Source organism: Talpa occidentalis, unplaced genomic scaffold, assembly GCF_014898055.3.
Source record: "Talpa occidentalis isolate TD23 unplaced genomic scaffold, MPIMG_talOcc4v2.1 talOcc4.6, whole genome shotgun sequence".
Taxonomy (NCBI): domain Eukaryota; kingdom Metazoa; phylum Chordata; class Mammalia; order Eulipotyphla; family Talpidae; genus Talpa; species Talpa occidentalis.
Window position 1 is genome coordinate 24,105,235 of NW_023604972.1, and position 26,071 is coordinate 24,131,305.

Sequence of the window (26,071 nt, forward strand, 5' to 3'; positions counted from 1 at the left end):
GGAATGAAATACTAAATAAAATAAAAATTTTAAACACAAGTGAGTTTTTTTTCATTTATTGAGTAGATAGCAGTCAAGACTTCAATATTTTTGAATTAGCAATTTTTATCATAAGATTGAATAGTATACTGTGTCTGCTTCCCTACTGTATCTCTTCTTGCTTATTACCAGCATTTATTTCCTAATTATATGACAACGATTTAAATTCTTTGTTTTATTTGTTGCAAATATGTTCCACATTTTACTTATTTATGGTAATTTTGTTGTGTAATATCTTTAAATTTTTTATAATCAAGTTCCATAGAACTCGTTCTTCAAATATTAGTGGTCTTTATTCTGTTTGTATGTTTTTCAGAAACAATGTTTAACATTTAACTCAGTCAGTTAAAATTTATTTTAACATGGGCTGCGAGTTAGGTATAAACTATGCTATTTCTTAAAACTGCTGATCTGTGATAACCAAGTGACTTATTAATCTTTTTACCAATGATATTTATCTGTCATCAAATATTCAATGGGCTTCACTTCAGAGTACTATCGTCTATCATTATGCATTTTTGCACAGATGCACACTGAGTTACTTCTGCTTTCCATTTTTATTTGTAGTTAATTCTTACATATTGCTTTTTATTTTTTCCAAAATATTCTATTTTCTGAAATTTTTATTTTTGAAAACAAGATGAATAATTTAGTCAACTTTTAAGGAAAAAGAGTGTAACTTCTCTGGGATTACATTGCATAAATACTTTGGAATAACTGATATTTTTAGTTTTAGCTTTTCTAGGACTATGACATAAGTGCACATTTGTCTGAATATTTACCATCTAAAATTTTTATATTTTCTTTACAAAGGTCATATCCATGCATCCCACATGTCACTGGGAAAGAAAACTCTTTACTATCAATACATTTTTCTAATTTGATATACCAGCAAAAATGTTATTAATTTTTGCATATTTATCCTGAATTTATCATTGAGCCAACTATAATTAATCCTAACTAATGACCTATTTATTTTATTATGCAACATCAGCTCATTTTGGCTGGGTGACTTTTGGTAATGCTTTAAATTCTACTTTGCTGCCCAGGGACAGTGTGGCACTGACCTCCAAGATGACTGAAAATGCTGTTATTATGGGTAATTGTGGGCTGGTAATTTAATTATTCTATATGTGAAAAATTGAAGGGAGTTACTATAATCTAGACAGAGTAGCACAATCTTGAAATAATGATTATGTAGTAGGAAAATAAAATATTTTAATAAGTTAATTTTAGAATGAAGTAGGAGATGGATAGCTCCTGACTTTATAAGTGTTTATTTTCTGGACAAGCATTGCAGTTAGGAAGGTAAGAAACCGATAAATCAATTTGTTAGACTATGCAGTTATGCTAACCACACTAACAAACTTAGTTAAGCAAATAATTTATAACAAAAGTTATTTTTTCATAATTATATCTTATATTTTCTCTAAAATGTTTATGTCTAGATATGTTAGGTAAAAGGATAAAGAAAATTCTTCTGAAACAGTGTTTTGAACTTTTCTGTTTTATCTTGTTCTTCTGAAAGAGGTGACTATCACAGAAATAAGAAATAAGTATTTTCCTCATCATTATTTTTATGTCAAAGAGCAAAGAAAGAGAGTGATGAGTTTTCATATATTTGGAAAACAGGATGTCAACCCCTATTCTAACCACTGATATAAAATCAACACAAACACAATTCGCTTAGGAAGAATCCTATTCCTGGCAGGGAGACATGGTAACCATGTGCATCAAAGGCCAGGATTGAGGGCATGGCCTCTAACCTGCCGGGGAGCACTGGGGAGTACATTATCTAACTGTGGGTTCTACCTTTACTGTCCCAGAAGTCTCGGAAAACAAATTCCTTTGGGTAGAATGGCCTTGCCACCAAGTTACCAAGCTATGAAGACTAGAGATTGAATGCTCTAGTAAGACTTGCTTACCTTTTGAAATTGAGGTCTAAAAAACATTTGGAGAACACTTGTTATGATTCAACTCTCTAACTGCTATGTTAGAGATCTTGTGAGCAAACTAATGTCAGTGGTATGAAACTAATTTCCAGCTCACTAGAAGATGGTGTTTAGTTATTTCGAAAGACAGTTTGTGTGTAAATACAATTATTCACAGTATATGAATTTGAAATAAAATTTTTAAATGTGAAATATCAGAACTATTATTTTTTACTTGCACAGTAAATTAAAGCAAAATATTACAATACAAAACAGTTCATGATTAAATGAAATCTATGAAAACAGCACTCAAAATATATTATGAAAGAAACAAAAAGTTCCAAGTATTATTTCAAGATAATAGCCTTCCTAGTATTTTCCAAAATTATTACTACATAATAACTAAATGAAAACACCATGTATGTTTACATTAATAATTACACATTAGTGGAATTCTTAACATTTGTTTATATTATATACAAAATTATATCTACTAAAGTACATCTCTATGCATTTCTCCTGGAATGAAAGAAAAACCAATGCATACCTTTTCCCAGTGTACAATTTCCCAAGCACCATTTCTCAAAACTGGAAAGAGAAAAGGCAATATTTTTACTATTTATCAAGTTTATTTCTGTTGAAATGACTACTTAAAACAGGTTCACATCAATTAGCCAGCAGCAATTTTTACAGATTTAATAACTAATTATGATAGCAAAGATATGTCAAATAATAAAAACAATAGGAAACAACCAATACACAACTCAGATGCCACAGAGTAACCTTCTTAGGGCGTCAAAGGATTTCTACAGCACAGAGAGAAATTATAGGCTCACCTGAAGGAGGAAGTCATTAAAATAGGTGAAAAAGGGCCTCCCCGGTGGCACAGAGGTTGAGCGCTGGGTTGCGAAGCTGCCCGCGGCCTCTGAGGCGCCGGTTCGATCCCCGGCTGCTCCCTGGCCACCGGAGGAGGGTCCCACATGGTGCGCAGACCTCTCCTGCCGCCCGCTGCTCCCCTCAGCGGTGTACCTCGGTCCTTCTGCCTGCTCTGCTCCCCACTCTGGCTCTAGTGAATTCTCTCACCCTCCCGCGCTTCTGACTGTACCCAGGGCTTGCATAAATAAATAAATAAATAAATCTTTAAAAAAAAAAAAAATAATAAAATAGGTGAAAAAGGGAGTGACAAAAACATTTCAGAAGCCGTAACAAGAACAATGTTCATAAAGAATCACAAAACACAGAATCGATTGCTAAATAAGTGAACCTTATACACAAAAAGAATTTGCACCTTTAGGTTTATAATAATGCAAAAGAACAAATATTTTTGTCTTTAGTTTAGTGAGAAGAAATGAAAAAAGAGGCTACAATTAAGTGATGACAGAGTTGATTTCTTAGTGTTCCATTACTATTTCCACACAACTAATTGTCTGTGGCATAATAATGAATACACCAATAGTCATGGAAAGAAAAAGCAAACACCAGGAAAGAGAATAACTAAAGAAAAGGAATGTCAAGGGTCAACAAATTATCCCACAACAAATTCCATAAGGGTAAAGTTAAATTTGCTATGACTAACACTCTATTCCCTGGAAAAAGCATAGTAGCTGACACCCAAGTTGTCACTCAGCCAATATTTGCAGAATGAATCATTTATAGGTACAACAATCTTGGATTCGGGTTTATTTTGATATTAGAAGAGGTGATGCTGCACTCTTTGAAGCAAATCACAATGATAATCCCTAATGTCAAATAGCTAACCTGACATTAATTATATACCAATGTCTTGAAATCAGTATACACTATAAAGCAATTTAATCTAAATATTTTCTTCTGTGTGTGTCCCAGAATTTCCTGAATCCAGCAGCAGTGTCTTACTCATTTTTTTTATCTCTAGCACCTCATTAGCACTCCTGGCAGTAAGACAATTGTGTGTCTCAGTAAATGAATTAATGCAACAATGAATATTTTACAGGGTACTTTGGTGAATCAACTTTGATTTAAAAACTAACTTCCAAGTTGAACTAAAACATAAATATTTCCAGTATAATATCTGCAACTAGTAACAAGTCAAAGTTTCAATTTTTACAATATTCAGACAATTAGGGAACAAGGATCTGAACCAAAAGCATATAAAATTGATCAGCACCGCATCCTAACACACAGAATGCTAATGCCTGTGGCTCTCCAGGAACAAACCTGCTCCCTTGATATTGTTCCCAGAGCTCCAAAAGGTTTACAGCACAGACTTACAGGAAAAAAGTCCTGGGTTTACAGGCCATCTTTGTCTCTAGCTAGCAGTATCGTCCTCAAAATTAGTTGCTTTGAATAATAAAGAATGAGAGCACGCTGTCCTTTAATCATTCTGCCCTTTAATTAACAAATATCCAATAAAGAAAGCTTGCAAAGTGCTGTTAAAAACAACCATAGCCAAGGTTTACTGATACTGAAGAAGAGACTATAAATTTGCATTAATTTAAACTTGAAAATACTGTTCAATAATATCTAGAGTTCTTAATTGCCATTTATTTTGTTTCGATCCAAGTGCATATTAACTAAACATTGTCTCAACTGGAATACTTAGATTAAAAAAAGTCCAATATTTGTTAAGATCAAGGGATTTGCCATGAAAATGAAGACTTGGGCTTATCTAGAAAGCTCAGGATTTCATTCAATTCCCTTCCAGTGACATGAGTCTGGAGTGGAGTAGTGGCTGCCTCCTTTGATGGGGCTCACCATTCTTACCAAGTTCATGGTTTCCTGCTGCTTCCCTTATTTAGGATACTTGCATGAATAATTTAAAATCGCCTCACGCTCATGAGGTTTTCTTTAATGAAGGGATAATTTACAACAGAATATATAGAACTTGAGTGTTCTGTTCAATGAGATCTGAATATTGTAAACACCTGTAAACCCAACACTTTAGAACTAAAAACCTCCTTCATGATCCTTTACAATTCATCCTCCATACCCAGAAGTAGATATAAATTAGTCACCATAGATTAGCCCTATACTTACTATAAATTAAATCAGATGGTACATACTTTTGTATTAAGCTTTCAAATAACCTGTTATTCTGTTTAAAAGATTTTTCTTTCCCCATTAAATTGATGTGACGCTGCAATGGACCACCTTCTGGACTTCATTTATTCCACTGATCCATAGATTTTATGCTCTAAGTATCTCAAATTTTGCCAATTTTTAAAAAAGATTTATTTACCTATGCATACAAGAACTGAGGGTGTTGGCCAGAGGCACCAGGATGGGTAAGAGGATTCACTAGAAACAGAGTGGGGAGCAGAACTGTCAGATCTAATGAAATACATTGCTGTGGGGCGCAGTGGGCGAGACAGGAGGTCTGCTGCACCATACGGGTTAGCTCCCTAGCTGGAAGGGGACAGAACTTGAGCTGCAGTCGCTGGTAATAACTTGATAGCACTGTGCCTTTAACCCCTGTGCCACCAGAGAGGCCCTCAACTTTTGCCAATTTTTGAAAATATTCTCCACTATCACCAATACAAGGACCCCTATTTCAAACAAAATTATCTCCAAATGGGAGATTTGCCTCACCACTTGCTTCCTGAACTCACCACTAGCTTCACCTCACCACTAGCTTCCTGAACTCACTCTTGATTGCTTTCAGTTTCATTCTAGAGTATAGCAAAAGTGACTATGTATAATGATCTTACATATAGGCCATAACCATGTATCAATTTGTATATCCTTGTACATACACATAGATACAAAAGATAAGGTCATCTTTATAAAAACATTTCATGCTTTCACTTGCCCCATAAAATAAGTAAAAAAAAAAATTGATGAAGCAGTTCCAGATTACCCCCCTCATCATTAACTCTTGCCTCCTACCAAGTCTTTTGTGGAGAAAGCAACATACTCTTTCTGGCTCAAATTCTTTACATGTGATTCCATTCTGCCCTCACCTATAAATTCTACACATTTTCCAGATCTCAGCTTTAAAATCACCAAGTTCTCCTTCAGAGCATTTACCAGTTTACTATATATCTAGCTGAGAGAGGATTTATGTAAATGATGCCTCCTCCCCCAGACTGGTAGATCGTGACAAAAGGAACCTTCCCCATTCTGCCCACTGATACATCCCCAGTGTTATAAGACAGTAACACAAAGGTGCACAGTAAATACCCACAGATAGAAAGCTGGATCTGCTGATGTTCCTAGGGTGTTTGGGACCATATGAAAGCACAGTAATAGTTGAAAGACTTAAAGATATAACCCTGCTCCTTAGTACATCTCATGTTAAAAATAACAAACATATGGAATTTGAAAAAAATCTCTATAAGGAAATACTTTCACAGTTCCTCAAAGAGTTAAGCAGAGTTACCATATGATCTAGAAAAATACCACCAAAGTATATTTTCAAAATAACTAAAAACATATGTTCACACAACATGACAACCTGTATATATACAAATGTTCACTGCAACACTATGCTTAATAGCCAAAATGTGGAAACAACCCAAATATCCATCAGTTAATAAATGGAGAAAAAAATGGGATTATCCATAAAATAGAATATTACACGGCCATAAAAAGGAATGACATGCTGATACATGCAACATGGCTGAATCCTGAAGATATGCTAAGATGAGAGAAGACATACATGAAAGGTCATACATATACGTAAATTTCTGAAATAGGCAAATTCACAAAGACAGACTATAGATTAGGGGTGGCCATAGCTCATGGAGGGAGAAATGGAAACAGATTGCTTATGTATAGGGTTTCTAGAGGGGGGAGTAGTGATGACCATATTCTGGAATTGCATAGTGATGGCTGGTATATAACTTCGTTAACAAAGGTCACCAAAAAACAGTGAACTGTATACTTACAAGTTATGACTTGTACGACATATGAATTACAACTCAATAAAAAAACAGCTATCCAAAAAGATGGCAATAAACTATTTAGAGTAAGAGAGACTAACCCTAAGATAGACTTCCTAGTTTTATAAGTTACTGAAATTGTTACAGAGCAGCCCCGATATAAAAACGGGTTGCCTGGCTGCGGGTCCTCACCTGCGCGCTTAAAAGAGACTTATGAATACTCCACTGCAGACACACACAAAAGGTTAATAAAAGGTTTATTTACAAGGGAAAGGGAAATGAGGAAATGTACAACTCAGGGAGAAAATAGGGAAATAAAGTCTTTAATGCGTCCTACCTGATCTGCTGACCTGGAAACCCAAAGGCAACTCCGAGAGCTGGCAGAGTGCTGCGAGCTGGCGGAGAGCCAAAATGGGAACACACCCCCCCCCCCAAAAGCCCACGTGTCTGGTTTTATACCAACCCTGGCTGCTTAACCCCCCCTCAGGTTCTAGTAACCTTCCCTTTGGTGGTGATGGGATTTGTAGTTCCCAGTGTCTTTTGGCTTTGGTCTGGAGTGGGGGTGGAGTCCACAAAGCCTGTATGGAATTAGCTTTAGGACATTCTTTCCCCCTAACAAAATGATTTCAGTTCAAGCAGTTGGAAATGTTATATAACCATTAGATGCACTAACATGAGCAGTGAGCACCCTCTGATGTCAGCCTGTGGGCTACATGTTCCAGCTCTGTAATCTACACTAGCCCCTTTGAAATTCTGCCACTTCGCAGATATTTGTTAGTTCACATCTAAAAATAGTGCTGAACCACCCAATGGGTTGCACTTAACAGGGTGGCAGTGTCACAGCAGGCTTCCCCAACTCAGCAGATCATGCTATGGACTCCTCACTCCACCAATGAGGGCAGAAACCAGTGGCTCTTTCATGGAACTTTTCAGTGGCACTTTTCATGGAAAATGGTCCTTCCAAATCTGCTTCACATTTACATCTTCTATAACTGTTCATTTCCTTTCAACACTGCTCCAGCTGATTCTCTCTACTGCCTTCCCCTAGCCAACATTTCTGCACTTCCCTCTCTGTCTAGTTATCCTGTTTTCCAGTCATTTCCTAGGATAATCCCTGCCTCCACTAACAGGTACATTCTCCTATTTTAATCTTCCCCACTCTGAACTCAAAAGTTTCCCTTCCATTCATAGTTAAAGGGAGACTCCGGAAAATGTGACTTGCTGTGAACATGTTCATGTCCTAAAAACTTTTAAATGGACAGTCAATTTTTAGTTCTATCAAACTGAAAATCAATGTGTGTTTGTAACAATCAAAAACATAGGTCTATAGAGAAAACACTGATAGTGTCTCCTGTCTTTCGTCACTTTCTCAAAGGAATGCTAATGGCTACAATCCTTGCACAAGTTTTTCTAGACAAGCATGCACATATACACTTGTTTTTTTAAAAAAATTTGTTTCTCTATACCTCATTTTTCAACTTAAAATATGGTACTTTCAGGATGCAGACTAAACACTCAACCCATTTTTGAAAAATTACCCATTGTATGGATGCATCTATCATAATGGGTCAGATCACTGAACAAACAAGACTCCACAGATGTATTCACAAAAATACTTTAATTGAGATAAAGGATATGGTGCAGCAGGAAAGGAAAAGAGAAACCCAGACTGGAAGCTTCTAGGTGTAGTTTCCCAGATAGAGATTTGGAACCTTCACAATAGCATGAAGTATGTACAATATTTAAGTTCAGGGAAGGCTGGGAAAGTTTCCAGGAGGTTTATTATTCCCCCTAGTCGACCAATCAAGCCAGACTATGTGACAGGTTAAACCAGGTTAAGTCATAAATCTATAGATATCCTTAAGCTAAATAAAGAAGCTAGTCTTGGATGCCTACAGCAGAGTTTCAAACCTTATATAAAACATGATAAATCACCAGCTAATCCATCTTGTCTTGTGCTGGCCAGGACTCAGCATCACACTTCCAGGTGTCCCAGAGATAAACACAAAATGTTCCATCCAGCTGTGAAACAACTGTTTTACACACAGCTATCTTGTAATATAGTCAATGTTCTTCCTCTCGATGAAAATTCTGACTTTCTTTTTTTCCCTGAAATACATTTACATGACTGTATTCTACAGAGAATCCCCAAAAGGGTATTACTGGCTCCATTACTGGTCTGAACTTTTATGAGATCCAAGCAGATTTCTTCCCTAAGACTATAGCTACCCACACACTCACTAGCAATATATGAAGTTGCACTGACTATATACCTAGACAAGCACTTACTGTTATCAATCAGTTGAATTTTGTCAATCTAACGAGTTTTGGTATTGTTCTGAAGGCTAAGAAGGTCTAGATTAATCAAAGTTTCTTTTATGTGTCTACACTGAGAATTCTAAGTGGAGTAACATTTGTTTGAGGCAGTAGAGAACCTTGCTCCTCAAAAGCTGTCCGTGAATCTGTGCCTCAGCATTAACTGTGGGCAAAACTGAAGCTGTCTCTATCCTTTCCCCTTCTTCATGTCTTTTATTCTCAAAATATAAAACAAGAACACAGAAAACAAAAACTAGATGCATGTAGCTTCTTCAAACTTGAGGCTAGACTCATCTTAGAATATAAAGAACAATACAGTATTTTGGTGATGGTAAAAGTCAGTGTACCACATATAAAAGGTTTCACTGAACCTCAAGACTGGAATACTGGTCAAGTACAAACATCAGTCATATTGGCCATTGTAATTACTTCAAAATTGATCCCTCAAAACACAACCCATAGAACAATCAAAATAAATATCATATGCATTATGCTAGTTACTAAAATAGCAACCTAGTTATATTTAATCACTGACCTCCTCTAACCCAACTCCAGGAAGGGAGAAATCATCTTTCACTGAGCTTTAAACTTCCTTGGGCCCAAAGAGCAGAGCCTTTCCAATACCCCTCTAGTGTAGAAGAGATAGAGAAAGGGAGCCCTGAAGGAGAGGTTAATGACACCTGTGAGACAGCCCATCTGGAAGAGCTTTAACAGCTCACTATTTTAAATGCAAAATTCCTCCACCTCACACAATTTCCTCCAAACACACCTGCTACAGTTTCCACACAGTGGAATTAGTCTGACAGTATGCATAGGAGAGCTCAGACTTCAAACAAATACCTCTAATGTAACCTGTTTTTACTTAGCAGGATACTACTTAACAGCTTTGTTGTAATAGGTTTCTTTTTTGAAATGAAAACATTCTGTTAAGAGTTCCTTAGGAATTCCCTCATCAAAGGCCCTGGAGAAATTGGCAGTCTCTCAGTCTCAATCACATGTAATCAAGTGTCCTACAGGTACTCATTCAGAGACTAATACTGGCTTCTTTGAGAGAAGCTGTCACCATTGCAATCAAATGCTCTAACACAGGGGCGATTACCAAGTCACAGGGTGCCTTCCTGAGCAATCAAGCCATTTGTTGAAGAAACTGGAGGTGAGTTGGTCTAAACGACAATGGGCACTATCAATGTCGCAGAGTACAGGGAAACCACAGAAAAGGTGGTGTGCCCCAATTCCTACCTGGCAGTAAGCATTTAAGAGGAACTTTAGTGCATTGAGAAGCTGAGACTGCAGGTTGAACAGGGCAAAGAAGGGAAACCAACATACCTCTATTAAGACATCAATTCATTCACTGTTTAGACCCCTACTTCCAAAGACAATTTTAAGGTAAAAACCTCAGTGAGGCACAAACAACTGATACTGCACGAGCACCTCCTGCATCAACTCACCTATAAAGATCAAATTAAAGACTGCTGGGCCACCTTGTGTCCACTGACACAAGATAAAGGGATTTTCTAAATTCTCCATTCATCAAGAGTGTGTGTATACATATTCAATGAATATGTATTTGAACAATGAATTGATGATATACTCTCAACTCATAAAAATTTTAACAATGGGCCCTTACCAGCAGCATCAGCATCACTGAGAATTTAAGAATGAAATACTAGTACTCCAAGCAAGGTTTATAGGAATTCTAGGGGTGAGTCCCAGCAAGTGGACTGAGGACCAGTGACTTATCAATAAAAATAGGAGTGAGAGGATGTGATCAGAGCACAAGAGTCAGCAACCCCCTATTCACAAATGCTGTCCCTCAATCTTGCTCCCAGGGTCTTGAATTATTTGCTTTATCCTTTACTCCATAAAAAAATTCTTGCAAGAAAATTCTCCATCCACAGCCACACCAATGAATCATCCCACTGTCCCCTGCCAATAGATTTCAGTGTTAACCCCTCCACAGTGGCCTCCAGTTAAGCACTGAGCTCCAAAGAACAGTTATTTCTTAAATGCTACATGAGCATAACCTTGGCCCACCTTTAATTCAGCAGCATTTGCTGTTTGACAGGGATCTCCCTTTAACTGAGCCCAGCTGGATCTATCTGCTGTGTATTTTCCTTTGCCTTTTTTCCATCCCCATAGATCTCCTTGCTAGTTAATTCAAAGTGACTTTATCTTTTTGCCTTACTTTCCTTCCCTCCCATACAGCTATCAAATTCTTCTAAAAGTACTACTGGCAACCCAGCCACACCTTTCAGGAATCCTCTCCAAGTTCTTCATCCTGGTTTTTCAAAGCCCACAGAAGATGACCCGAACCTGCCTCCCTGTCCCTACCCTCTCTGCTCCCTGGCAGGACTATCTGCTCCTCCCAGAATAGATCTCCTGCCTTCCCACTTCCTCCTGGATCACCCCTGCTTCCATCCCAACAACTCTGCTCACTCAGACCCCTTGAAAATGACATATCTGAATCCCCAATTCTCTCATTTGGTCCTTAAAAGTTCTTTCTCTCTTGTATTATGAAATCAGTGAGCATCTTATCACCCCTTTCAGACTAGAATGCCCTATGGGACAATAAAGACTGGCTTCTTTCTGCATTACTGCAATGGGTCTCGCAGAAGGTGGATGTTCAGGACTCATCAAAGCGACACAGCTGATGTTTAACTTTGAATCACAATGCTTTTCCCTCTCTCACTTTAGCCATGTTTAAACCAGTGGGTTTTGTTCCTCCATATAACAACTTACATTCACAGAACAAACAAAGGCAATCGATGGTGGTATTTTCCCAGAAATAAATACTCCCCCTTCCCTTCATCTAGAGCCATTGTTGAAAACAACTGATCAGGTCAATAAATACAATCCTAAGATCAGTGATAATACGAAAATAATAATGCTTTTAAAGGCATTTGAAAGTATTTAAGCCATGCATGTGCTCAATTCTTTAAGATTTACTTACTTATGCATACAAGAGCTGGGGTGCAGGCCAGAGGTGCAAGGGGTGAAAGGATTCACCAGAGACAGAGAGGGAAAAGAACAGGGTGGATTGTCTGAAATACACTGCTGAGAGGAGCAGCGGGCGAAACAGGAGAGGTCTGCTGTGCCAGGTGGGTCACCTCCCTGGCCAGGGATCAAACTCGTGCCTTAGTAGTTGTGGATTGCTTCATAGTGCTGATGCTTAACCCCTTGTGCCACAAGGGAGGCCCAAGCGTGTGCTCAATTCTTAAGCCTGATTATTAAGATCATGGTAACAGTACTTTCCAGGAACTATTTATAGGTGAGCAAAGAATATGGTCAGGTCTACTGGATGGGTAAGATGTGCAGACACCTCCTGGGAGTCAAAACAGCAGCAGGCAGCTGTTTGGGGGAAGTGGTGGATATCATCCCTTAGCATAATCCTGTGATTTCTTTGAATAGCACTGCAATGCACTGAGACTTTCAATTGGTCATTTTCAGCTTAATCTAAAACATATTCAACCCACATCAACTCCATACACAAAGAACTTGAGAGATGACATGGTTTCCAATGGGGAACAAGTCACTTCTGCCCTGCAGGCAAGCAGCCTAGATAGAGGCTATAGCCACCACCAACTCAATCCCACTTCAGAAAGGCTGCTATCGCTCCAGGAAAGGAAGATGTAGGTGGAGATGAGATCTATTATTTTTAGCTTGGTGTCGAGTTTAAAGGAATTTCATGCTGTTCTTTTCTAAATTCAATTAAAACAGCAAAGCTGCTTTATTAAGCAGAGACTTATTCTAATTGAATGTCTCAGCTCATACTAAAACAAGGTATTCAACAGTCTGTAGTTATGGTGACCCTCATTCAACTGCAGCGTTAAAGTAGGCAAATAGCTGCCTGCTTGAGGTCAGTGGTTGTCTCCCAAGCTTCTGCACCTGCAGAATGTGCAGGCATCACCACGCTGCAGGGAACACAAACCTGGGGTTAAAAAAAAAAGCAAACCTATTCCATTAGGGGGCACCTTAAGTTTTCCTAAATCTTTCTGTTAGTCTGCACCAGAGCCCTTCCTTCCCCAGACCTCCATATCCTGATTTTATGTGAGATTATCATTCCACTTGAAACATGGGCATGCTTGACAAAACAGCATTTCATTAAAAAAAAAAAGGATATTTTTGGAATTTAGGAGAATAGCTCAAGCACCATACATGTGCTCATTTTTTAAGCCAGATGGGGACCGACTTTATGTTACAATAACAATTATAAATTCATAATTTACAAATTCCTGCAGAATTAAAATTGGCAAAACCACCCAATTTTGGCAAAATAATGATATGGCCTCTAGTGTGTGTGTAGACACAGGGAAGAGGGTATGTCAAAAACTGAGTTTGAAAATGGAGGGTAGAACTCACAGAAAATGCAGGTGCTTGGATGCAAGAAAAACTGGGGCATTCTGAACACAGCAAGGCTTTGGGAAGGGAAGTGGTAGGTGGACACAGTGCTGTGTTTATAGGAGGCAGCAGGGTAAAGTGATAGTACCATGATTTGACAGAGAAAGTAAAGAGATAGCAAAAACTTCTGCTGTATTCATATCTGAGTAGTTCTTCCAAAACAGCCTGAGATAGAGTGATATGAAAATACTGCTTTTCTTCTTGCTCATAGCTCCAAGAGTTAATTTTCAAGAAGGTTCCTTTCATTTCTGTCTCTTCTTCCTTTCTTGTTTGTACTCAAGTATCATTTCCATGCACACATAGAGATCCTCTTAAGAGTAGGCCCCTGGGGTAGGAGCTTTGTGAAACACAAAGATGAGTAACAGGGTGGACTTGCCTTCTGCAACGTTCTATCCAGTACACACAAACAATCAAACCACAATATGGAGCAAAGAGAAACAGGCACATTCCCTAGTAGGAATGGACCACAAAACTCATTAACACTCACTTCTACTCCTAGGACTTCTGAGCATCACTTTATTCTTCCTGCTCTCTGGGTTACAAGATTCTCAGAGAAAAATACACAATTTTACACTTGCCAACTTTCTGAACCATCTACCTAACCAATCTAACCATTTTATATATCTCTAGCACAAGAAATGTGTTTTCTTCCCAAAAATGCTGGCGAGATGCTCAAAATGCAGTTAATCAAGTCCTGACTGAGGTCCAAAGTCGGTAATTTGAGCTCATTAATTGGTGAAAATGAGGCATCAGACAGGTAACATTTTTCAGTTAAATGTTGAATTTTCGTAAATGAAATGAAGAAGTTATATTTCTGAAATTGCTAGAGAAAAAGTTATTCTCTATTACCTCAGTGCAAAATAAGGAGAGAAAAATATTTATTTCTCTATGACTATAGAAGGATTTATATTTGAATGTGAAAGAAAGGTGCCCTCATGTATTACATGGTCTTGGAAACATTTAGAAAATGAAAATTAAAGTTTAATACTTCAAATATCTGTCAAAAACGAATTATATGACAAAAAATACTCTCCTTCTTACAACTAAGCCTACGCCTTCAAATCATGAAAGCAAGCTGGATTTCATTCTGGTCTAATAACAACAGATGGCTTTTATATTAAGCAATTTGAATTATCTCACAGCAAACAGTATCCTATGAAACATTCTTGTTATGCCACCAACTGTAGGACTAAAAGACAACCAACACTTAACCTAGGCAAAAAAAATGAAAAAAAAAAAAAAAAAGATATTACTATATCCTCATAAAATAATTTTATGTATCAAACTAAGAGTTATAATATCATGAAAATTCCAAGTCTTTTCTGACTAAAATGATTTTATAATCTAATCTTTTCATTTTTGACTTGGCTTTTATATATCATAGAAGCCTCCATCTCACTGCCTAGACATTTTAGCCACCAGCTAATCCATGACGAGCTTAGAAACTAAGAAAGAATATTTTCTGAATGGTAGAAAAAAAGGGAGTATTTTTTAAATACTGGTAAATACCAGGGAAATTGGAGAATGCTTTAGTATCTGTTCTGGTAGCCTAAAATCATCACCTCAATAAGGGATACTCTTCAACTTGATGAAGAAGACATTGTGGGCCAAGACTTGAAAATCAACTGCCAGCCCCTGAAGATAGAAGCTATGCTACAAGATCTATTATGTGTTGGAAAAATAACTACAGATCTTTTATTCAAAAGCTGTTATTGAATATTTTGAGTAATATGACAACAAATGCAAAACTTTCAAAATGCTCAAAATACCATTCCCTAAAATATCAGGGCTTTATTTTCCCTTTTAATTCCTATGGTTTTTCCTTCCCACCTAAACCCCTGGAATAGCTTTGTCCTTGGCTTCTACCAGCCCCAACTCCTTCTGCTCTCCACATTTAACACGCATGTTGATTTTTTTTTTTTTTTGGCTTGTAAACCTGCAATAGCTACTCAATACGCACAAGAAAAGCTGGAATCCTCCTGGCTTGGCATTCAAGGTTCTGTGAAATTTGACCTCAGGCCACCTTTTCAAAATTTAATTTTTAAAATTGCATTATTTTTTATCAAAGTAATATTAGTTTCTAACACTGTGTATAGTTTAGGGGTATTGGTTATACCTTTCTGGGTATAAATTACAACCCTAAGCCCACCAAAAAAGCACCCATAATCCTCCATTATAGTCCATTGGACCCCTTCCCTTATTTGTTCCCTACCCTCTAGTAGCCTCGGTTCTAGTCAGATTTCTAGGCTTTGTTTTGCTTTAATTTTGTCTGTTTCTTTGTTATCCACACATGAATGGAATCATCTAGTATCTGTCTTTCTCCTAACTTATTTTGCTTAGCATAGTATATTCCAATTCTATCGGTTGTTGAAAATGGTAAGATTTCACCTTTTTTAATATCTGAGTAGTATTCCATTATATATATATATACACACACAAACACATATACATCCATATACATTTATCTCACACATTCTTTATCTACTCCTTGGGCCCTTGGATTGTTTCCATAGGTTGGTTATTGTAAATAGTGCTGCAATGAACACAGGAGTCTATTATCTCTTCAAATTAGTGTTTTGACATTATTAAGGATGTATATACCAAGGAGAGGGACTGGTATTTTTAATGTTTTGAGAAACCTCCACACCATTTTCCATAAATGGTAGTCTACATTTGCATAAATTGTGGACAAGGGTTCCTTTTTCACCACAACACCACCAACACTTGTTTCCAGTCTTTTTATCATGGGTGATTCTCACAGGAGTGAGATGGTATCTCATTGTGGTTTTGATTTACATTTTTTTCATGTGCTTGTTGGCCATCTACATGCCTTCTTGGGAGAGGTAGCTATTTAGATAATCTGCTCATTTTTCAATAGGGTTGTTCTCTTATTAAATTGTATGAGTTCTTTATAGATTTTGAATATCAGCCCCTTGTTGGAAATAATGATGTGCAAATATTTTCTCCCATTCAGTAGGGTGTATTTTCATTTCAAAGATCATTTCTTTTGCCTTACCAAGCTTGGTTTTTTAGTTTGGTGTAGTCCCATTCAATATGGAAGGCATTATTTGCCAAAATAAATCTAGATCAAGTATGCAAACTGTTTTCCACAGATGATCATCTCTTACTTGAGCTTTTATACAGCTCCCATCTTATACTTTTTTAAATATTTCATAATATATCTCGGTACATATGTATCTAATTTATTAAGTGATGTTTTAATAAGCATTACCTTCTTCAAATATCTAAAAAAAATCAGCCAATAATCACTTTGGTGGAAGGTAATGAGAAAAGAAGCAGAGAATTTTGACAGGGTCACCTGAAAAAAATCACCCCATATGAAAAAATACCAAGTTTTAGTCTCAGCAAATGTTGGCAGATATGACTAATCATCATCACATTAGGGAACTTCAGAAAGATGAGACTTTCCAATGGAGCAAGCTCAGGGATGGGATGAAATGTCTGTTTTGCATGTTCCTGGGTATTTTTTAGAACTCTGAAGGTTTATTTGTTTATGTTGAAGCTCAGTTTGCTTTTGGCTGTGTCAAAATGAGGCCCACAACAAAAGAGTTATGTCAAAGTGCCATGTAATTCTGGGAAGCTGGCCTGGTTTTAGTCACCTTATTTATTTGTAAAATATCTATCATCTGCATGTACAGAATAATCCAAAACATTTCCAATATGCCCTTTACCCAAGTAACATTTATTCTGACTGTCTCCTATAAATCTTTCCTAGAGTCACATCTATAGATCACAAAATAAAGACATTTAGCACCATTTAGCATTGTCAAACCAACTGCAGATTTTATCAACAGTACTTGAGAACACATTGCTACAAGGCACTTACATGCTAAAAATGATACCACTGTAAATCATTCAAATGTGCATTTAAATGTCATGTTAATAAATGCTACAAAGTCAGAATCTACCCTGAAACAAAACCTATGAGATAAATGGTATTTTTAATTAAATTATGTTTAAGTGATTTGTTTATATTACTGTGAGTATATTTGACAAATACAATAAAATTTAAAATTCCTACCTTGTGTCTGTTTCTTGTTCACAGCATTATCAGCTTTATGTCGTTTCTAAGGTTTAAAAGGAAAAACAAAAACTGTGAAAAGGTGAAATGTGATTAATTAAACAAAAAGGGCAACTAAAATGATACTTTTCTTTTAACAATGTTTCTCAAGGCTTTTATCCTTCCACACATACAGCAATGTCCTAAGTATGAGGGGTGTAGTGATCAAAAGACAGAGGTTATACAGGAATCTTAACATTGAAAGCGCTAGCCATGACATGTTTATATGGTATTCCTTTGCTGGGAGTGCTGGTGTGTGGTTGTAGGGCAGGATGGGCACAGACCAGGATATCTATGATCTGAGCAGACCAGGTAAAGGAGAGTCCTGGAGCCCTCCGTAGCTTTCTCAGGCTTTTATTGAGCTTTTACATGTAGTGCAGCAACCAGGTACATGGCAGGCAGGGATGCCAGGGGGCCAGGAGGCCGGCAGGCAAGCCCTCGGCAAGTCTTCACATTGGGCTTCTTTCTGGAGTTCTTTCTCCCCTTCTCTCTCCTGTCTCTTCTCTTGGTGAATATCTCCCAATACTGAGCCATGGCCCACAGAAGTAAACAACACAGCTTACAACAATGTAACAACTGCAGGTATCCCATCAGGCAGGGCAATCCTAATGGCAGAGGGCAGAAAAGCCTGAAAACCATTTATCCTACAGTGGTCCATGGAGGTGCTTACATTTTCGTGTAGGTAAGATTCAATTTTTAACATACTAGAAAAAGTTTGAGCTGAAAGGCTGATTTAGTCTTTTACTTAAATAACTCAGTTTAAAAAAGAAGACTGCCTAAGAGTATTACCTATAATAGCTACCATTAATAATATACTGAAATATTTTCAGCTCAAGAAATTCATTATCTAATTAAGGTGAATATATCCACTATGATTTAATGATGTGCTTTGTCAGTGACTAGAACCAAATACATCTACCATTTGCATAAAGCCAATTCTACCCACTGCTCTCCAACAGCCTCTCCTGTCCTCCACCAAGCCACTCAAGTTCATGATCCTATTTTCCTTCCTCAGAAAAAAAAAAAGTGCTGAAAAAAGTAAAGGGTAAACAGGTGAGTTAGTTTAAGTCTAGGTGCATGAGTTTGGAGAATCACATAAGCCAAGGTTTTAGAGCAATAAGAAAAAGAAATGGCAGCTTAGAGGAAAGGTGAGAATTTGAGTGGTCAGGGAAAGTGATCTACCTGAAGTTCAGTGAAAGGTTTTCCATGAACTCTGTCTAAACTTACAGCATCAGGTCTAACACATCAGCCTCTGCTAATGTCACAGAAAGTGTTGAGTGTAACTAACTCTGAGCTCAAAGAATCTAATCATATAAAGCCCGAAGTGAGATTGAAATATTCGTAGCTGAATGCAAGATGGGCTGGATCAAATGTAAAACAAATAAGTCCCTAGGTTTTCTAGTTGAGAAGAAACCTGGTTTTAGAATCACAGTGAACATATGAAAACACTCTTCAAGAGAAGAGCCTAGATTAGCACTCAAAGCCTTCGCGACTCTCCGGAGAAAAGGCTACAAGTGGCAGCGTGAACTCAGCTCAGCCACAAGATGCAAACAGCACATTCAAAATGCCTATGGAAGGTTTGTCGAAAATGATTCTTGCCACATCCATATGCAGGAATATACTAACTTCTTTCTTAGATATTCACTAATAAAAGTATAATAATGCTGACATTTTAATAGGCAGATTATGGCTTCTAAACGTGAGCACATGATTTGCCAGCAAATATTCATACATGAATTTTGAAAGTTCTGTTAAATGTGTAGGATCAGTAGAGAATATTTCATAATTGATAAAACTCCAAAATACTTTCTTTGTTTATTAATAAGGATCTTAAAAAAATTATAAAGTAACCCCAAATACATTTTAGTCTAACATAACAATGCAGGACAAATTTAGATTCTCAAAGGTACAAATATTTCCAAAACAAAGCGCATCTATGACAGACAATAGTTAGACTTCAACTACTGAAGGAGACCAATAAAGGCTAATTAATGATACATTCCACTTAAACAGGAAATTTAATCTTAGTGAAACCTAAGAAGATCCTGAACATTACTTTCCATCAACAGAGAATTCTTGCTCAGGTACATGCTCTCTTCCCTCAACCTTCCTACCACTGAATAAATTAGGTTACTTGTCAAGAAACATATACATAAAGATCCAGCCCCATAGGCCAATTCTAATTTCTGGACTACAAAAAAGCAAGCATCTTGGTGTCTTAAAGAGATCATTCTTTCTTCTAAAATTAAGAATACAGAAAAATTAATAGTTCTGAGTTCAAATAGCTCCACTGTCCTCTAATCATTTAATATCACTGAGAGCTAGTGAATTATTTAGTGTAATCTATATTTGATTGACAATACACCAATAACTACTGTATAAATAGTGTCATGAACTTTAGGAGACTTAAGTTAGCAATGCTGGCCACACAGCCCTGGGAACATTTCCCTCTCTGAGCATTTCTCATTACATCATTGCCCAGATTTTCCAGGTGCACCATGGCATCTTCTTTATTACTTCAGTTGTTATTACTCAGTGATGAAATTTCTTAAGTCTTAGTATCTGCTCCCTTTTGCTTCTCATTCCAGTCTCTTCCTGGTTCAGCTTCTTCATACCTTCAGTTTGATTTAACTAACACAAATATATACCAGATAAGACTCATCTGAACTTGTTATATCCAGTTGCTCCCTTGACATCTCCCTCTGGCACACCCTCCCAAAAGGCAACCTATGACATGAACACCTGAGACTTGTATCAGATATAGAACCATATACTGTTTATATAAACCAGGAAGTTGAGGTTGAGTCTTGCTTGTACCTTTCCCATCTCACTCCCATCCAATTCACATTATCACTCAATAAATGTTTGCTTAATTCTTAATAATGTGCCACACTCTGTTACTATTGCTGAGGATATAGCAATGAGCCAGAGACAAGAGCCAGCTCTTGTTATCGTGGAGCTTAAAATCTAGGGGCTGGAGATAGAATCTGAACAAAGTAAGTAGGGATGGTGATGTCTTATCAATTTGATTCCTGAATATATACTAGATTCACTTTTCCTTATTTCTTCATCTCTACCATGCCACTTAGCTGGAGATGTTTTCACTTTCTCATATCCATTATTAGAATATTCTAATTAGTCTACTCAAATCCTCTATGGTTTCCTTCCAACCCATTTTCTGTATTTTAGGATCTTTTGGATGATGATAATACAGTTAACATTTATTCAGCACTTAGTAGACACATGGCACCATTCTGAGGGCATCATGTATATCATTTAATTCTTATGGAAGTGGACTTGATTAATGTCCACTTCTACTGAACTGCAAAGCTCCATCACTCACTAGCATATTCCCAGAATTTGGTTTCTGAACATTGCAGACTTAAAATAAGTATCTGATTTATAATAGTTTACTAGTGTTTAAGTTATCAAGTTTATAGCAAAGAAAGCATGCATTTAGTAGTGAATATTAACAACCAACCTTGACCCTAACCATATAGTCAAAATTTGACAAGATGAGGCTTAACACTAAGTTCTCCATCAATTTCAGAGTACTTTCCAGTAAATATGTCATTTGTTACTTACATATAAATATAAGAAGGCTCATTATGTATGTTCTCCTGAGTAAATAGTGTTAAAATGCACTGGAGTGGGTATGTCAGATATCTCATCTGGCAACAATTCTAAGCTGTATTCTAAAACATTAAAAAGCTTATGAGAATATAGGAGGAGGTTTATGAGAATGCAAATTTTGTTTTTAGTCATTGATGTAAGAGTGCTGAACGTTACTATTCTTCACCAATACCCAGTTCTCTACTTTCACGGACAGGAAGGGTAGGTTTAGGGTTCAGAAGATTACACTTCCCTTTTGTCATGTCATTAGTTCTGATATTGGGCTGAAGGCAGATGTGAGGTGCACTATTTTTGGGTCAAAACATAGAAGTGAGATCACCATTCACTATTTTCTTTTTTTTTTTTTTTTTCTGATAACATGTTGTTTTATTTGTTTTTTTTTTTTTATAAATTTTATTGTTATATTGTATGGGGAATATAACCATTCACTATTTTCATCTACTCTTGTGGACCAGCATTCCACACCGCAGGGTCTTGATTCAGCCGCATTTCTAAGTGACTCAGGAATAACAGTGCCTTCTGCACCCAACCCCCACCAGATAACCTGCAGTGTTTTTGAAGACATACAAAAAACACATTTAAGCCACTGACATTTGGGACATGATTATTACAGCAACAAGTTTGTAACACATTGTAATAATGAATGCTTGGCACCTCCATACGCTTTATATATTTTTATTGATGAATATATCTGTTCATCATAACAACTGATACAAATGGTTTTGTCCACTTAGCTAAACTACTTGATTTTTTTCCTTTCTAGGGAGTAATATTTAAAACTTTCTCTCTTATGTTGATGTAAATTTCTTGTTAAGCCATTTTACAGACTACTTTTAGTCACTTTCTAAACACTGGTTTTACTGAAAAACAATTTCACATGGTATTATTATTACCTCGTAATATCATTATTACATGCTTCAGAAACTGCCAGATTACCTGCATTCTAATAGTACTCAATTATTAACTTATGCAAGTAAGAGTTTTGTTAAAAAAAAAAAAAACCCACTTCTTAGATACCATGTTATTTACCATATGTTTTCAAAGAGAGGGTACTAGAAGCTATAGCTAGAGAGTTTGCAGATTTCCTAGGAAAAGGAAAGAAAAGGAGAGGCAATTTAGAGCAGTGATTATAAGTAAGGGCTCTGGTGCAAACTTGCCCTGTTGGCCAGTTATTATTGTATGGTGTTGGGCAAGAGACCTTATCCCCTCTCCTTGCCTCTTCTCTCTCATCTGTAAAGAGGAAAACATCAACCCTTTAAAGGGCTGTTATAAAACTGAATGAAAAGGATATATAGCAAGTACATGGGACCCATAAACTCAGTAAATGTCATTATTTTTGGTGACCTGCTATCATAATCATAAGGAAGAGCACTGAATGGGATAGATTTCTGATTCCACTGGTTTCTTGGACAAGTTGCAAGACCCTTCCAAGTCTCAGCTTTCTTACCTTTAACATGAGGCAAATATCCAACTTTCAAAGTTATAAAAGGAATTAAATGAGAAAAACACTTGTAAAAACAATAGCACAATGCCACTAAATATCAAATGCTCAATGAAAATTGGGTGAAACAAAGGGAAAAAAGGTAGTACATGAAGCAAAGAGAGACAAAACTATAGTATAGACCAAACTTCACAGACTGCCAAGTCCAGCCATAATTAAAAGGGTGGTTGAGTCTGTGTGCAGCAGGATAAGTGAGATGAGAATCTTTCTAAATCCCCGCTGGAGGCCAAAACATGTCACTTCCAATCAAGGTAGTGATATTTCACAGATACACCCTCCTGTGTCTACTCTAAGACACTTGGGTGTTTTTGAGATTACTGATCTAAATGGTCAGTTGACCCATTTCTAATGGGTCTAGTGATGCTATGGCTCACGTGTTTCTAACAAGATCCCAATGTGAATCTTCACAGAAATAATATTGACGTTTGTGCAACTTTACACTGGACCTTTCTAAATGTCTCAGCCTTTCCTTGCATTGCCATATGACTTGCCTAAGGCTTGATAGAAGGTCACTTCAGACAATGAAAGTATTTGAAGGGAATAGGAAAAAAAACAACAGCATTTACTCTCTCAACTAAGGTAGTTAAAATAGTGGTAAAATTGAGGAGGGGGAGAAAGCCTGAAATTTGGGGGGCATTTACGAAGGGGGAACTGACTTTGTCTTTTCTCTACTACTATAGAATAATAAAAGTAGCAAATTTCACTGGAATTTTCTTTTAATAAAATAAAACTTAGAACTACTAAAATAAGATGAAAAGCAATCAAAGGTATTTAATAAGGTAAAAACTATAGTATATAAGTTAGAAAATAAAAACTACAACCCCCTCTTTATAGGCAGATAATTTGAGAGTTACTGAGTTTAATTAGACATAATTTTTAAATAAAAAAAACATTAATGTAATATATACACAAGCTAATTCTCAGTGATGAACACCTGAAACTTATATAATGTTATAATTCAATGTTACTTCAATAAAAAATAAAATAATTTAAAAATTAGGCATAATTGGAAATAATGTTCAAATAGTTTTCAATTACTACATTCAAATTAATTTCATTAAGCTACAAAAATAAAGAACATTATAAAAAGCATTTTAATTTAAAATTTTATTCCTATAGAAATTAATAGGAATTAGTTCCAGGGTTGGAGGCAAATTCTGTACACTTTTCAGCTGAATGGATAAATTAAATAATCTGCACCAAGAATTAAATAAGAGGAAACTCATTTTAAAATATACATAGAAAAATAACAGTAACATTTATGAAAAAAAGGAAACACTTACAATATCTTCTATTATCTCTTTGATGGCTGCCACAGCTAAAATAAATAACAGAGGAACCAGTGTTGTGTAGCGGCCTGTTGGTGATACATCAGGTATTTGCTATTGGGGGGGTTGGGTGGGAGGAAGAAGAGACATCCTGTGAGACAAGCAAGTTTATAATAGATTTAAAAACAACAAAGTTTTAGTGCCTCCTAAAATCAGCCTCATTTATCTTACTATCTTGGCAGACTAACACTGGGTGAGGCATTTTGTGTCTGATAAGTAGCTGGACAAGCATGTTAATTAGCTTCATAGCAAGTAGTTGTGTGTAGGCTGAACACCTACAAAAGGGGATTGGGTCGATCAATTACAGTACATTCATATACCAAAATATCATACCACCATTAAAAAATGAAGTTTTAGAAACACAGCAAATCACACAGGATAATATCCAGCCATTATCATATAAAGAATACAGGTTGTAAAACAATATATATCTTATGATCCCCTTTTTGTAAACTAAATTGATACATAGTGCTTAGGAGGGGAAAAAAAGAAATAAAGACCAGAGGGATGTACACCCAAATTTTAAGAGTAGTTGCCTTTGGAGGGGTGGAATAATGAAAGTTATTTTTTCCCTCTTACTGTGTTTTGTCTTTTTACAATGAATGTATTACATTTTAATAAAATGAAATCATTTTCTTCTGACTACAACAAACTCAAATACAAAGAGAAACAAGATTTAAAATGGCAATTCTTGTACTCTAAGGTTCAGAACTAACAGTAAGGTTCAGAACAGTAATTTAATTTACTGTTACTAAAATAAATTAATATTCTATGAAAAGTCCCATCCCCCCACCATCCAAAATTTATAGAACCTTTAAAATAAATGGATAAAAATGAATCCAAATGCTTTTAGAAGTAGAATTCTGATTACTACTTGCAGCAAGGCTGGAAATGCCACCAAAATCAGCTTATCTCTCTATATTTAGGTAAGCTGTAGAATATTGTTCATGAGTTTAACAAAAACATTTATTAATATCTGAACTCTGACTTTGAACCAAGATTTTATGACAAGACTTTACCTGAAGCAGTGCAATAAAGAGGAAAAATGAATTAGCAGCTCTTCTGAACTGAGAGTAGAGAAATCTTGGGAGGAATGTAATTATGTTGTATTTTGCAGTGCTAGAAGACAAAAATGAAAAGTAGCATAAAACTTAATTACTCCATGTTTATGAAATTCTATTATCACCATATTAAAAAATTAGATGATGAATATTTGCTCACTCTTTCCAATTGGGAGACTATTGCAAATGGTCATTAACCGAAATGAAAAGAAATGAAAGGAACAGCCCAAATAAATAGTAAGAGTTTAATTTTCTGTGCACTATCTTTTCTTTTCTTTTGCCAAACATCCTGCTTAAGATATCTAGGAGCCAAATTACATCCATTGTAGTAAAGTAAGATATGTTAATAGGCAATAAAATCTTGCAAAAGAAAAAAATAAACTTCAGCAAACTGAACAGGACCAGACACTAGAGTATCCTTCATTGGACAAATTTAGAGACAGAGGGATTTTTCAGGGATTTTTTTCTTTCTAAATTTCTTTTGTGGTCCCTCTAACAGTCTACACTAAGCACATTAGTTATATCTTCAATCAGTAAGATACTGCCATTTTGGAAACAACTAATCTTGTTTATTATGTAAAAAGGCAATTAGGGAGACACATGATATACCTTGATGCCACCCCTACTTTTAAAATTTGAAGTTGCAAAATCTTAGTTTTAAAAAGACATTTCTCAAATCTAGGAATTTTACCACTGCAGAAACATTGGGCTGGCATGGGATGGGTGTTCACTTGATTCCAGAGACCACTTAGTGAAAAACACTTACACCAACACTTTACTGTTACTGCTCGAATGAAAAATTAACAGTGAAGTAATTTTCACCACTCTCCATTCCCAAGATCATACTAAATTTTATAGCTATCAAAAACTAACACTTCAAGACTGTTTAACCAAAATGAGTTCTTGGTGGGAAGTGCTGCAAAG

The 26,071-nt window shown here is 36.3% G+C and overlaps 1 protein-coding gene across 3 annotated transcripts in view; it reads right to left on the reverse strand.

Annotated features, from left to right (window-relative positions):
* Positions 1-26,071, reverse strand: part of ATP8A1 (ATPase phospholipid transporting 8A1) — a 219,516-nt gene that overhangs the window by 163,521 nt on the left and 29,924 nt on the right. For all 3 annotated transcript variants that reach the window (XR_005128999.2, XM_037530697.2, XM_037530696.2), the window contains exons 3-6: positions 25,106-25,205; positions 24,042-24,140; positions 17,586-17,631; positions 2,518-2,558 (exon numbers count right to left, since the gene is read on the reverse strand). Coding sequence is in view for 2 of the 3 variants with exons in the window: in XM_037530697.2 (XP_037386594.1) it covers positions 2,518-2,558; positions 17,586-17,631; positions 24,042-24,140; positions 25,106-25,205 (286 nt within the window). In the remaining variant the exon portion in view is untranslated. The remainder of the gene's footprint in view (positions 1-2,517; positions 2,559-17,585; positions 17,632-24,041; positions 24,141-25,105; positions 25,206-26,071) is intronic.